This window comes from Rhinatrema bivittatum, chromosome 5 (assembly GCF_901001135.1).
Source record: "Rhinatrema bivittatum chromosome 5, aRhiBiv1.1, whole genome shotgun sequence".
In the NCBI taxonomy this organism is placed as follows: domain Eukaryota; kingdom Metazoa; phylum Chordata; class Amphibia; order Gymnophiona; family Rhinatrematidae; genus Rhinatrema; species Rhinatrema bivittatum.
This window is the reverse complement of record NC_042619.1, coordinates 94,120,467-94,135,194: the sequence shown is the minus strand read 5'-3', so window position 1 is coordinate 94,135,194 and position 14,728 is coordinate 94,120,467. Positions and strand designations below refer to the sequence as shown.

The 14,728-nt window shown below is 40.6% G+C and overlaps 1 protein-coding gene across 1 annotated transcript in view; it reads right to left on the bottom strand.

Annotated features, from left to right (window-relative positions):
* The window catches only part of PAN3 (poly(A) specific ribonuclease subunit PAN3), a 315,850-nt gene that overhangs the window by 249,418 nt on the left and 51,704 nt on the right, over nucleotides 1-14,728 (bottom strand). Inside the window, exon 3 of the mRNA XM_029602606.1 lies at nucleotides 2,893-2,959. Within this exon, the coding sequence (XP_029458466.1) occupies nucleotides 2,893-2,959 (67 nt within the window). The remainder of the gene's footprint in view (nucleotides 1-2,892; nucleotides 2,960-14,728) is intronic.

Genomic DNA, 14,728 nt, shown 5'->3' with positions numbered 1-14,728 from the left:
TGGACTAATTCAGTTTTTGATGGATTTAATTTTAAACGATTATGAGATAGCCAAGAGTTAATGGTGGAAAGATAGAGTGAAACTAAAGATAGAGTATCGGACCAGGAAGTTTTGTAGGGGACCAGAAATTGAATGTCGTCTGCATAAATTTTGAATTGTAGGTTGAGTGATGATAAAATATGACAAAGCGGAAGGAGATATATATTAAATAATATGGGAGATAATGAAGATCCTTGGGGAACGCCGGATGGGATTGTGTAGGAGATAGAAGATTGATGGTTAATATTAACTTGCTGAGGACGATCTGTGAGAAAAGATGAAAACCAACTTAATACTGTTCCAGTAATGCCTATTGCTTGTAGGCCTGAGATGAGAATTTGGTGATCGACCGTATCAAATGCTGCTGAGATATCTAAAAATACTATAATGTAATCTGTATATGAATCAAATGCCCGGAATAATGTGTCAAAGGTAGATAGGAGAAGTGTTTCTGTAGAGTGTCCCTTTCTGAAGCCGTGCTGGTTAATGTGGAGAATGTTATTTTCGGATAGAAAGTCAGAAAGTTGACGTAAAACTGCAGATTCTATTAGTTTAGCTAATGATGTGAGGGAGGCAATAGGTCTGTAGTTATTGAGATCGGCTGTACCTTTTGTTTTTGATTTTAGAATTGGTAGAATGGATGTTTTTTTCAGATTAGATGGGAATTGTCCTGTTTCTAATGATTGGTTAACTAGGCTACTGAGAAAAGAGTATGCATGATGACCAATAGCTTTGAAGAAGACTCCTGAACAAGGGTTGTAAGGTGAATTTGAGGGTTTTTGTTTGCTAATTATAATTTGAATTGAGTTGTCTGAAACTGGACTAAATTCGGACCATTGACAATTAGGTTCTTTCTTGACACAGGTGGGGTAGGGTAGTTGTGAAAATTCTGTGGAAATGTTGGTTACTTTTGTTTTGAAGTGGTTGGCGATTTTATTGCAAAATATTGTATCATGATCTGCGAAGCTTTCGTTATGTGGAGTGATTAATGTTTTTACTATATTAAATAAAGTATTGGGATTTCCATTGGCTTTGGAGATTATCTTTCCATAATAGAGTTTTTTGGCTTGATTTATTTCTTTGTAAAACAGTTATGTCACTAAGGGGGTCATTTATCAAAGGCTTATAGCACACGATACGCCCATATTGTGTGCGATAAGCCTCTATCGCATGTGAAAAGGGTCTTTTTGCATGCAATCTCATGCAAATTAGGGGGAGGGGAGGAGTTGGGGCATCTTCGCTGCCAGTGATAATGTTACTAACATTATCATCGGCAGTAGCATGCCGAATAGCACCATCTTTTCACAGTGGCGCTATTCGGTGCGAAAGCCGGCAGCCGGTGCACCGCTGTGGTGCAAAGGCTGCAGGCTTTTGCAGGCCCGTCTCCCCCTTCGCCCCCCAGCCCCCGTTTTTGCAGCGTTCTTCATTCTGCGAAGAATGATTAATCCTGGCCTGAGTGTATGAACCTGTACTGAGTTGTATTTCATTTTGTTGCATCTCACTTTGAGCATCATGGAAGAAAGGCATTAGTAGCATGGGACCTACTTAGTGTTTGGGAAATTGCCAGGTACTTGTAGCCTGGATTGGCCACAAGATGGAAACAAGATGCTGGGCTTCATGGACCCTTGGTCTAACCCCTGCAGCTACTGTTTTTTACTTGGAAACATCTCAGTGTTGCTGTATTGTGACATTTTTCTCTCTCGTTTTGGAATCTCAAGAGTCAGCTGAGAACTGATTGGAGAAATCCCACAATTTTATTAAAGTATTAACCAATATTGGGTCTTATTCAGTAAATAAGTTGAGTCCTTTCTGAATAAAACTCCTTATAAGGATTGTGTCTCTCCAGATTTTAAAAAGCAAAACCATTTGGACAACTGGAATTATTAAAGATTTAAAGTCTAAAACAGCATTTACACTATGGAGTCAGCATTTACAATCCAACTGTAATTACTATACATTCTATATTTAAAACCCTTTAAATATGTCTGTTTTACAAGTAATTACTCTTTGAAACAAACAGATGCCAGGATTAATTCCTAGCAACTGTAATTAAAATAGGGCAAATAAAAAGACAAAAATATATACAATTATCAAATAATGAGGTAAAACTCCTTAAGGATAATAAACGAGATTACCTTTCAAAAATACATTTTAAAGCTTTTAGAAATGTGGCTATTAAGCTCAGAAGGTTGCAAACAAGAGAGGCCATTTACGTGAGCTCTCTTTTCTAAACTTATTTGACGCAACAATGCAGGTCAGCAGAAAACTATTTCTATTAATTTGTATATGATTCTTGTCTTGAAAATCAGTCAGTATGGAAAGTTTACACACTATGAAGGATGAAATCTACTAATGCTCATACTGAGAAAATCCCTGGTTTTATTAGCTCTTGTAATTAAGTAGTCATTGCATAGTTCCCCAGAGAGCCAATTATTTTTTTCTTTTTTTCGAGGTAGTCTCCTCCTGTTCCTTTTGGGCTTCCGGGACAACCAGAAATGGCCTTTGATAGACTATGATGCCATGACCTTTCACTTGCAACTATCTGGTGATTTTCCCCCTATTTTACCTCTCCTCCCAATTCACTCAGTCCAGTCATTGTAATGACGGGCCTTGGCCCAAGGCTATGCACCAGAGCTTCTTTAGGAATCCTATCATGGGCTCTGAAGTTTGTCACTAGGAGTCATCATTGCACAATGACTGGGACTCCCTTCCTGCCCAGTATCCCCAGCACTGGCAGACTTAAGTGAAGACCTGAACTGGGAATCAGATCCAGATCCTCTGCATAGCAGTGTGTAACCAGCTCAAAGCCAAACTTATTTTTTAAATATATTAACAATCTTTCAAAGTTCTTACCATGGCCTACATATGGCTTGGCACTGTCATTAAGAAGGCTTGGAGAACTGCTGCTGTTTGTCATTCTCTGTAGAAAAAAAACCCAAAAACATTAACACTATAATTTTTAATAAATAATTTGATCAAACAAAAAACAAATACAATTGCTCCCCCCTAAAAGTCAGAAAAAAAATCAAAAGAAAAATAAATCCATAGCCATCAGAACCACATATGAGACCTTCCTTTTGTTTGGTCTTCTGCAGTTAAAGATTTATATACTCGCATTTATATGTATAGAAGCTATTTAATAGGACCTCTCTAACAAACTTCTGTCTAGTCAGCATTCAGTTGTTTTACCACTAATATATATGGCAACAAATAAGGCAGCACACTGATGTCTTCTGTAAGAATAGTTTTATGCACATACTGAAGAGATCTGGTACACATATTTTACTGAAATGAGGAGCATGGTATTACTGTAAGGAGCAATTTTCATACTATGCATTTTGATGCAAAGTCCATGCGTGCACGTTTACCCACAAGGTTTGCACCAATTCTCAATGAGAAAGTATGTACTTTCCCTTTTAAAATTACCAGGAAAAAATACACAGACATTTCCACCTGCTTTTTCTATGGATATTTTTTCTGGCAAAAACATGCAGTTTTGAAAATACAAACTATGCATGCTGTGGCATTCTCTGCCATACCCTACCCTCAAGACTGCCTCCACTCTATGAGAGTAAAAGTATGTGCATTCTGAAATATGCATATGTTTTACCAGTATACAATTTTCAAACAGCCTTTTTATATATGTACATAGGCATTCAAAGGGGGATGGAGAGATAGATAGCCCACTCATGTCCATAGGGGGCACAGCAGGTGAACTGTCTGCGGGAGGGCTCCAAGAGCAAGTGAAGAAGTGTGCTGGACTACAAGTCCCAGCAGGAAGAGTGGTTTCTGATAGGGCATCTGGGAGTGGCGTTTCAGACGTGATGGATAGGTGGAGACTAACAGACACACCTACTGAAAAGATCACAGATATGTTGCCTCAGGAAGCGGTGCTGACAAGGAACGAGAATTGAAGCGGAACAGCTACAGAGGAGCTCTGATCAGACATAGTAGTTGCCAGAAAGTAGTGATGTGGACTGAAAGTCTGGGCTATGGAGTGTTAGGTGGGCAGACTCATTATATATTGTTTTGTGCAAAGCAACAGCAGGAATTCTCCTTTATTCCCTCCAGTTCAAACAGCTGCAAGAACCTTTACCAGGGCAGGGGCTGGAAGGGGAACTCGGAATTATATATTGTTTGTAGGTAGCAACTGCAGGATTTCATAACAGAGAGACTGATTAAAAGTTGGCCAAAGTATTCCTTTTTGCTGGAGTTCTGAACCCCAGGCAGTGGGTGGGACTTTTAAGTCTGAAAGACCATGTTTAAAAATTTACTAAAGTATTTATTTTGTTTGCTGGAGTTTCTTTCCCTCTCCAGAGGGCTAGCAGGGCAGTAGGTGTGGTTTGAAAGCCTGTGAGGCTGTATTTATAGATTTGCTGAAGTATCTCTTTTGCTGGAGTTTTTATCCCAAGCCAAGGAACTAGCAGGGCAACAGGTGCTGCTCTGAGGCCTGAGGGACTGGATGTCAAGGTTTGCTAAAGTGTTTTCTTTTATCTTAGATGACTGCAGGTTCTGCCTTAGAACCTGAGGGGCTAAGTTTCCAGGGGTCCTGCAGAACAAAATTGGCATAAACAAGCTAAGCTATAGAGAAATGAGGGGAACCACAGTGGAAGCGAAACCTGTGTTGCTGACAGAACCTTGGCCACTATGATGAAAGTTCTTCACAATGGTTAAATGGATTTTGAAAACTGTCCTCATATTGCTTTATAACTTATATAAAGTTAATCAGTATCACATTTTCTATAAACAGTTATCAAAAGTAGGCAATTTCATTCAGAAAATGTGCAATGGGGTAACAGAGCCGCTTACAACATGGCTGCTTAAGCCTGGAATCTTCTGACCCTCTCAAAATTTTCAAAAGATTTGACATGCTTAAAACTGGGTTTTATGTAAGTAAATGCACTTTAAACATGTAAGTGAGCTCTTGAAAATTGTTACAATATCTGCTACTGAATGGTCAATAGGTTTTATGCTCATAAGTGCACTTTAAGCACATAAATGGACTTTTCAAAATTGCTACATTATATGTAGGGTCCTTCATTTTTAGTTTAAATCAATTTTCACTCATTTGTTGAGATATGTCGGGGCAGTGGGGTTTGACCTGTAGCCCTGATAACTGCAGGCTGGAAACCTTCAGTAGAGCTACTGCAGTTACTGGTTCTCCAGAGAGTTATAGAATACTTATCCTTTATACCTCAGAAAGCTAGATATGCAACAGTTAATAAACTTTAAATATATATTAAAAAAAAAAGAAAGCTAGATATGCTTCTGCGGGTACCCCACTGGACCAGCACTAGGGTGTCTAAATTGAGACTTGCATATAAAAAACCTTTTCTGGCCCAACATACTCCTTGGCATCCACCCTGAGGAAACACTGCTCAGCCTTTAATCCTGCTCAAGTCATCTTGGCGACTCCTGTTCCTGACTCTCTGTCTACCCTTGGGCCTACATCACCAGCACCCGGGCTCTACCACAAACCTGGGGCCTATTTGATCCAGGAATGCTACCTCCTCACTGGGGAAGGATGGAGCTGCAGACTCAGCAAGTATTAACTACAGATGCCTTCTTTCAAGTTTGGGGAGCAAATCTCAACACTTTGCTCTCAAGGGACCTGGTATGTACAAGAACAAAACACTCCACATAAAACCTCCTGCAGTAAGAAACATATTGAAAGCTCTTCAGTTGTTTGAGACAGGTTGAAGGGGTAGTAGGTCAAATACAGATAGATAATCAAATAGCAATGTATATATCAGCAAATGAGGAGGATCAAGGGCTGCAAAACTATGCAAAGAAACATGCAAGATATGGAATTGGGTGATCTCACAAAACATTTCTCATTGCCATTCATCTCCTGGGCAAAGACAGCGTCTTAGCAGACTTATTGAAGCAGTACCTTCAATCTCACAAATGGTTGCTGTGTCCCAGCACAACACAATTTCTGTTTTGATTCTGGTGAATTCTACAAGTAGACCTCCTTCCAGCTCCGTTCAACTGAAAACTCTCTCTCTACAGCTCAAAAAGATCAGTGCCTGACTCCCTAGCATCAGATGCTTTTTCCATTCCATGGAATATTGGACTAATGTTCTAGATATGAACGGTACTAGCGGAAAAGCATACAAGTTAAGAAAGGACAAATGAAAAATGATATTTCATGGGTAATGATTCAGATGGACTGAACCAAATCACAGTGAACCTAGAAGATGTGGTAGACCTCACTGACAAACTTAAGAGTAGTAAATCACCTGGACTGGATGGTATACATCCCAGGGTTCTGAAGGAACTAAAAAATGAAATTTCAGACCTATTAGTAAAAATTTGTAACCTGTCATTAAATTCATCCATTGTACCTGAAGACTGGAGGATAGCTAATATAACCCCCATATTTAAAAAGGGCTCCAGGGGAGATCCAGGAAACTACAGACTGGTTAGGCCTGACTTCAGTGCCAGGAAAAATAGTGAAAAGTATTCTAAACATCAAAATCACAGAAAATATAGAAAGACATGGTTTAATGGAACAAAGTCAGCATGGCTTTACCCACAGGCAAGTCTTGCCTCAACAATCTGCTTCACTTTTTTGAAGGAGTTAATAAACATGTGGATAAAGGTGAACCTGTAGATGTAGTGTACTTGGATTTTCAGAACGCATTTGACAAAGCTCCTCATGAGAGGCTTCTAGGAAAAATAAAAAGTCATGGGATAGGTGGCAATGTCCTTTCGTGGATTGCAAACTGGCTAAAAGACAGGAAAAAGAGTAGGATTAAATGGACAATTTTCTCAGTGGAAGGGTGTGGGCAGTGGAGTGCCTCAGGGATTTGCATTGGGACCCTTACTTTCAATATATTTATAAATGATCTGGAAAGAAATACAACAAGTGAGGTAATCAATTTGCAGATGATACAACAAATTGTCAGAGTAGTTAATCACAAGCAGATTGTGATTAAATTACAGGAAGATCTTGTGAGGCTGGAAAATTGGGCATCAAAATGGCAGATGAAATTTAATGTGGACAAGTGTAAGGTGATGCATATAGGGAAAAATAACCCATGCTATAGTTACACAATGTTAGGCTCCATATTAGGTGCTACTACCAAGAAAGATCTAGGCGTCATAGTGGATAACACATGAAATCTCGGTTCAGTGTGCTGCGGCAGTCAAAAAAAGCAAACAATGTTGGGAATTATTAGAAAGGGTATGGTGAATAAAACTGAAAATGTCATAATGCCTCTGTATCGCTCCATGGTGAGACCGCACCTTGAAGACTGTGTACAATTCTGGTCGCCGCACCTCAAAAAAAGATATAATTGCAATGGAGAAGGTACAGAGAAGGGCGACCAAATGATAAAGGGAATGGAACAGCTCCCCTATGAGGAAAGACTAAAGAGGTTATGACTTTTCAGCTTGGAGAAGAGACGGCTAAGGGGAGATATGATAGAGGTGTTTAAAATCATGAGAGGTCTAGAACGGGTAGATGTGAATCGGTTTTTTACTCTTTCGGATAATAGAAAGACTAGGGGGCACGCCATGAAGTTAGCATGTGGCACATTTAAAACTAATCGGAGAAAATTCTTTTTTACTCAATGCACAATTAAACTCTGTGTTTAAAAAAGGATTGGAGAAGTTCTTGGAGGAGAAGTCCATTACCTGCTATTAATTAAGTTGACTTAGATAATAACCACCGCTATTATTAGCAACGGTAACATGGAATAGACTTAGTTTTTGGGTACTTGCCAGGTTCTTATGGCCTGGATTGGCCACTGTTGGAAAAAGGATGCTGGGCTTGACGGACCATTGGTCTGACCCAGTATGGCATGTTCTTATGTTCTTATACTTTAAGCCTCCTTTTGGGCATGTCAAATACTGTTCATAAGACTTCAATACCTAGCCATTGCGGAACTATATTTGTGTCTGTAAATATTCCCAAATCTCTTATCACAATACAATGTGATACTTCTCCACTCCCAAACTTCAGTCTCTACCACCCGCAGCATGGATATTGAAAGCAGGATAGTACAAAATGTGCTGCTACTCTGGGAATAAAGGAAGTTTTTCTTGCAGCAAGAAAACCACCCATCAGCCATTCCTACAACTTTAAATGGAAGAGAGATTCCATTTGGTGTACTTCACAGAAGGAGAATCCATTCCACTGCTTGACTTCAGCCCTCCTTAAATATCTGTTCAGCCTCTCCAAATTAGGATTGAAGACTAATTCTATTGTGGTGCACCATCAACAGTTAGGTTTCCCAATCTTTTCCCATCCAGTAGTAGCAAAATTAATTAAAATTCTTTACCATCTTTGTCCTCCTATTAAAGTCTCTCCTACACAGTGGGAATTCTTTATTTGAATCCTTAGCATTGGTGGATCTCAGAAGGTGTTTTTAATAGCAGTTTCCTCAGCACGCAAAGTAAGTAAGCTTCAGGCTCTAGTAGTTCATTCTTACACACAAACTTTTAGGAGACTTCAAGGTCTCGATAAGTACATATTTCACTGCAGGAGCTTCCAGCGTTGGGAGTATGACCTCACCGTGAAGCTATGAAGTAGTCTTTATGGATCATAGTGTAAGGAAGTGGGTTCTGTCCATCCTGTATTTCGCTTGCACGTTTCCCTTTCAGATCAGCAGAGATCTCTGACCTCAATCATTTCGTCACTGGGGTTGTGATCAGGAGATGAGGATTCTATGGGGATTCCATATGTTTACCTTCCAGACTTGCTGCAGCATACCTTCCCCTCTACAGGATCTCTGCTACCACCAGGTTGTTGAATAAACTGGTGAAGACTGTTTATCAGGGTCAGGAAAGAAAAGGATCCAATAAGATGTCTTCAGGTCCTTTTAGTTTGCTTAATCTCCAGCAGAGTCCACTGCTAGCCCAGGTCACAAACTTATCCATGGCCTTCAGATGAGGATGTGGCAGATGTCTACATTGTGCCCTTCCATGCCCTGGAAGCTGAATTTGAAATATGGAGTGCAGGCTGCCCTCGGTAGTTCAATTACCACACCACTCTGAGGTTCAGTCTGCATTGAAGCTTGCTAAGCACATTCATGATCACACTAATACGCCCCCAGGGAAGGACCCAAATGGTTTTCTTGCTTTAGTTCTGAACTAAATTTTTTGAGTAGTACCAAGTATCTTGCTTCTGTTGGACTCACTGTTTTAAATGAAGGTTCATCCTGAGACTTTATGCGACTATGGGTTATTCTGTTTGTGAAAGGGAACTCACAGTTTTGAGAACAAAACATTAAACTTCAAAACTGCATCTATCCATATCCCTGATATGGCTAGAGGGATCATGCAGAAGTAAATTGAATTGTAAAGCAGTACATTATAGACTTGTAAAGTTGGAAAAATCTGAAACAGGATTTGTATTTCTAGTTAAATCCCAGATTATTATAACTGTATGAAACATTAGATAATGGAGAGTGTACACATTAGCTTAGTGGCATAATACTGAGATTGAAGAAAACCTGGATTTCATTAGGACAGTGTACCTGGAACTAGGGCTAACTCAAGGATAGGGAAGTATGTGGGACTGGGGGCAAATAAGCCTCCATGGATGCCTTTACTGCCCCCCACTGCCTCCAAGTATGATCCTGTCTGATTTATTGTCAGGGGATGTGGTTAGTGCAGTTAGTATAGCTGGGTTTAAAAAAAAAAAAAGTTTGGATAAGTTCTTGGAGGAGAAGTCCATTACCTGCTATTAATCAAGTTGGCTTAGAAAATAGCCACTGCTATTACTAGCATCAGTAGCATGGGATCTACTTAGTGTTTGGGTTCTTGCCAGGTACTTGTAGCCTGGATTGGCCACTGATGGAAACAGGATGTGGGGCTTGATAGACCCTTGGTTTGACCCAGTAGGGCAATTTCTTAAGTTCTCATGTTCTTCATGCTTACTCACGATCCTGTGGTCTGCAGCACTGCACATCTGCTTTTGTGCAGGGCCAGGGAGTCCGCCGAGAAGTCTTCTAGTGAGCAAGGCCTGCTTTAAATGCATTTGTGACACCAGACAGCAGGCACTTTGGATGCTTAGGGGGTGAGAAGGTGGAACTTGAAACATGACGTGAGCGGCCCTTGAAACACAGCATGTGTTTTGGTCCACACTGCTTCCAACAGTGGCTAGAGGCCTTGAAACACTACATCTGCAGCAGCTTTTTAATCATCCTAAAATTAGGGTGACTATCGGTTTAAACTGTCACCAGGAACACAGCTCAGAGATCAAACCCCATCCTGCTATACAGAGCCCATGTCAGATAGCTGTTCCCACTCCTACTGCTGTTCTGTCTCCAGGAATCTCAAGTACCTCTTCAACCAGTGAGTAAAGGGAGAACATTGTTAATGCCCCTGCTTCTGAAGGAGCTTGGTCCCGCAGTCATAGTTCTGACTCAGCCTCTGGAAGACTCCATTCTAGGAGGAGCCTGCAGCCACAATTTTGTTCCAGTGGGAGCCTGCCTTGTCCAGCCTTCTGCCCTTAACTCAGAGGGCCTCTAGTTCTCTAATCCTGTGGAGAAGCAAGCACCCAGAGGGAGACACGGTTCCTGATATCGATGCTCCTTATGCTGAACACCCAAAAGGGGGGTGCTGGTCATGACACCAGCTCTGTAATCATGTGGAGAAGTGAATGTTTAGTGGAGGGACTGGGTGCTGTTTATGATGTCCAGTTCTCAAGCAACACTGAGCCAGTGGTCCAGTTTTCTGGTAATCCTGTGTCATCAGTCTAGCCTCGTTGAGGCCTTGAGCCTTTAATCCAGCTTTGGAAACACCCTGACTTGTCTGACCAGTTCCGAATAAACTCTGGTCTAGCCCTTCTGACTCAGGTTCTAAACCTTACCTTGCGGCTTCCTGGCCTGCTCTTGTCTTGTAACCTGCCTTGCAGCCTTCTGTCCAAAATTTGCCTCATCCAGTCATGATGTATTGCTGTTGCCACAGTAAAGACCTACTGGCCCCTAGAATCCAAGGGCTCAACCTGTGGGGGGAGGAGGGCTGGCTAGGTGGAAGGCCTGCCTAGTTCAGCCTAGTGTCCTGTACAGGTCCTGGGGTGTGGCCCAGATCCCAGTAATCATGATACTGTTTCTTTCAAGGGTCTGCTCGATATTAAGCCAGTCATCTAAATAAGAGAAAACACACACTTTTTTCTAATATGGGCAGCTAAAACTGTTAGGTACTTGGTGAATATCCTTGGAGCTGCAGTTAGGCTAAAGGGATATCGATAATGCTTTTTGGCTAAAGTGAAGCATAGATACTTTCTGTGATCAATATTTTTTGAAATGTGTTTATAAAGCATCTTTCAGATTCAAGGTAGGTCAGCCAGTCGACTTCCAGGTGTGGAAGGATCATGCTAAGAGAATTCATTTTGAATTCGCCTCTCTTTAAACATGTGTTTAAGTTTCTCAAGTCCAGAATAGGACAAATGCCCCCTTTGCCTTTTTCCAAAATTGGGACTGATTCTATCACATTGGCTGCTAACACAGAGGCTAGCTCCTGGTTTTCAAGTTGCTACCAAGAAGTCAAATTGGGGGGGGGGGGGGGGGCAGTGGAGAGAGGGGAGGTAAACTTTGAGAGTTCAAGTGATAGCCTTTGAGAATTATCCTGAGGACCCAATGATCTATGGTAATGAGCAACCATTGGGAGTGAAAAAACTGAGAACCCAATATTCAAAGTGCGTTCAGAGCTATATAGCCAGATAAGCAGATCTTATACGGCTAAGTAGCAGCCACTGAATATGCGCCTGTGTTCAGCGACCACCATTTAGCCATACAAGTCCCTTATATGGATAAAAGTTACATGCACAAAAAGTAGACGTGTATTGGGTGAACTGGGGGCAGATCAAGCTAGTTGTATAACAACTGATAGTCTGAGTTAGCTGCACAAGTATACATGTAAATTTAGATGTCCTATAGAGCAGATCTAAACTTAGCCAGGTAGACTTACCTGGCTAAGTGAGTACATAGACTGAGTTATATATATATATATATATATATATATATATAACTCAGACTATCAGTTGTTATACAACTAACTTGATCTGCCCCCAGCTCACCCAGTACACGCCTACTTTTTGTGTGTGTGTATATATATATATATATATATATATATATATATATATATATATATATATATATATATACACACACACACTCAGTAGCTTCACTGTGCTGCTGAATATACATCATAATTTAGCCAGATAAGTTCTAACTGGCTAAATTAATTACATAGTAAATATTGAATATCTACCCCTGATACTGGAAGAGCTTTGAGGGAGGCTTGGGAATGAAGTCATGTAGTCAAAAATTAGGGCCAGACTTCCACGAAGATTGTTGAGTAGCTCTCAGCTGAGCCCTTTCTCTAGGACAATATTTGTTGTTGCTACTCTTGATAATGTTGCAAGGATTGCCTCTGAAAAGGATATGGCTAGTATCTCCTAGAAGGGTAATAAATTTGCTTTCTGAAGTATTACAGATGGTATTTTGAGATCATTGTTGTTTGGAGGATTGCATAGTGATTTTTTATGAGAAATTGTATCCTTAAAACTTTTCACCAAATTTCTCATGTATAATCATCTTGTAAAAACATCGCTCGCAGCCAAGTGAGTCTTCTGGCTCCTATAGTTATTGATAATGATCTTGAAGCAGTCTCAAAAACATCAAAAGATGATCTTATGAAATGCTTGGAACATTATTCAGATTCATTTATATGAGGTGTGAACAAATGGTGTATGTCTGAAGAAAGATGAGATGAAGTGTCTCATCTTCTGAAGGATATTATAAAAATACTGAACCATTTGGAATTGATGGGCTGAAATTCTATTTTGAAATATTGCTGATTGAAAGACCTTCTTTCCTATATTGAAGTACTGAAAAGCAGAATATAAATAAAAATAATAATTGCCCATCAGGTTTGTGTCTTTGGCAGGAGATTTGTTTGGAGAATGTTTGGATCTTTTTGCTTTATATTCAGCAAACTCCATAACTATGGATTTATGAGGTAGTTGAATATTTTTCTATCCTGGATAGAATTGTACCTTACACTTAAAGTCAAGTTTTATGGGAAATGAAAGTGTGGAGATAGAGGTCTGCTAAAACTTGGACAGTAGGTCCTGAAGGACCTTAAAACCAAAATCCACATGGCTGGGGGAAGAGAACACGCACGGAAAGGAGCGGCCAAGGGAGGGGGACAGCGGTGAGAAGTCGAGGAAGGCCGATCCCAGGGAGAAGCGAAAAAAGGGGTCCCGACCACAGCTATGGAAGGTGGGACGTGTATTTTAAGACACAGAGGAAGTCTTTGTTATAAAAATAGCTGGAACTAATCAAACAGAATAGTTTGTCATTTTTTTGAAGGATGGCATGGTAGGTCAAGTCCTCTACTGAAGAGGTACTCCAAGCTGGCCCTGAAGCTAGTCGTGTCAATTCATCTAATGAAGGTAGGAACAGGAGTTATAAGATGAATGAGACTTGTCTTCAGAATCAGAGCGCAATACTGGAGGCTCCATTGATAGTGGTCGATTTCTTCAGGTGACAGAGCTTGGAGACGAGATGGCTGAGGGGGGGATATGATAGAGGTGTTTAAAATCATAAGAGGTCTAGAACGGGTTAATGTGAATCAGTTATTTACTCTTTCGGATAATAGAAAGACTAGGGGACACTCCATGAAGTTAGCCTGTGGCACATTTAAAACTAATTGGAGAAAGTTCTTTTTTACTCAACGCACAATTAAACTCTGGAATTTGTTGCCAGAGGATGTGGTTAGTGCAGTTAGTGTAGCGGTGTTTAAAAAAGGATTGGATAAGTTCTTGGAGGAGAAGTCCATTACCTGCTATTAATTAAGTTGACTTAGAAAATAGCCACTGCTATTACTAGCAACAGTAGCATGGAATAGACTTAATTATTGAGTACTTGCCAGGTACTTATGGCCTGGATTGGCCACTGTTGGAAACAGGATGCTGGGCTTGATGGACCCTTGGTCTGACCCAGTATAGGCATGTTCTTATGTACACTAAATTATTTTAGAAATGGAGGAAAAGAGAACTGCCTAAACAACTTCTCCAAAATTGGTTCAGTGATAGTAGGTGGTGGTAGAGTGGAAGGGATATTTTTCATATAATTGCGGACAAATTCCAACCACTATTTTTGAATGAAAGGGTGGTGCTCTGGAGGAAATGGTGGGAGCACCACTGAAGATTCTGATTCTGGCACCAAAACAGGTGGAGTATATTTTATGACCAGAAATTTGGCTCCAATGTCTCTACTCAGAGTTAATGCAGTTTTAGCACCAAAGCAGTAGATATTGATGGCATCTCTGAGCTAGAGATGGGTAAAACCAATATTTTGGACATCAATGGAGTGTCAGCATGGTACTTCCTGTGGGGCTCCTTGGAGCTTCTTGTTGCTGACAATTCCCCCCGCCCCCCCCCCCCCCCTTTTTTTTTTTTTTTGCACTGATCACCTGAAGCAGAGAGAAAGCTATGACTGAGTGCAGACTGCCACCCTATTCTGCAAAAACCGAGTATGTGGAGAGTAATGCACCAATGCTTGAAGCTCATAGACTCTCCTAGTAGATGTGATTGCAGCAAGGCTTCGTAAGCTGTGCGACAACCATATTAAGGTCCCATGGTACATGTGGTTTGGTATGCCATAAACCTCTCATAAACTCTGAAACAAACCGATCAGCGGATATTAGTTTACCCTCCAGTTGAATATGG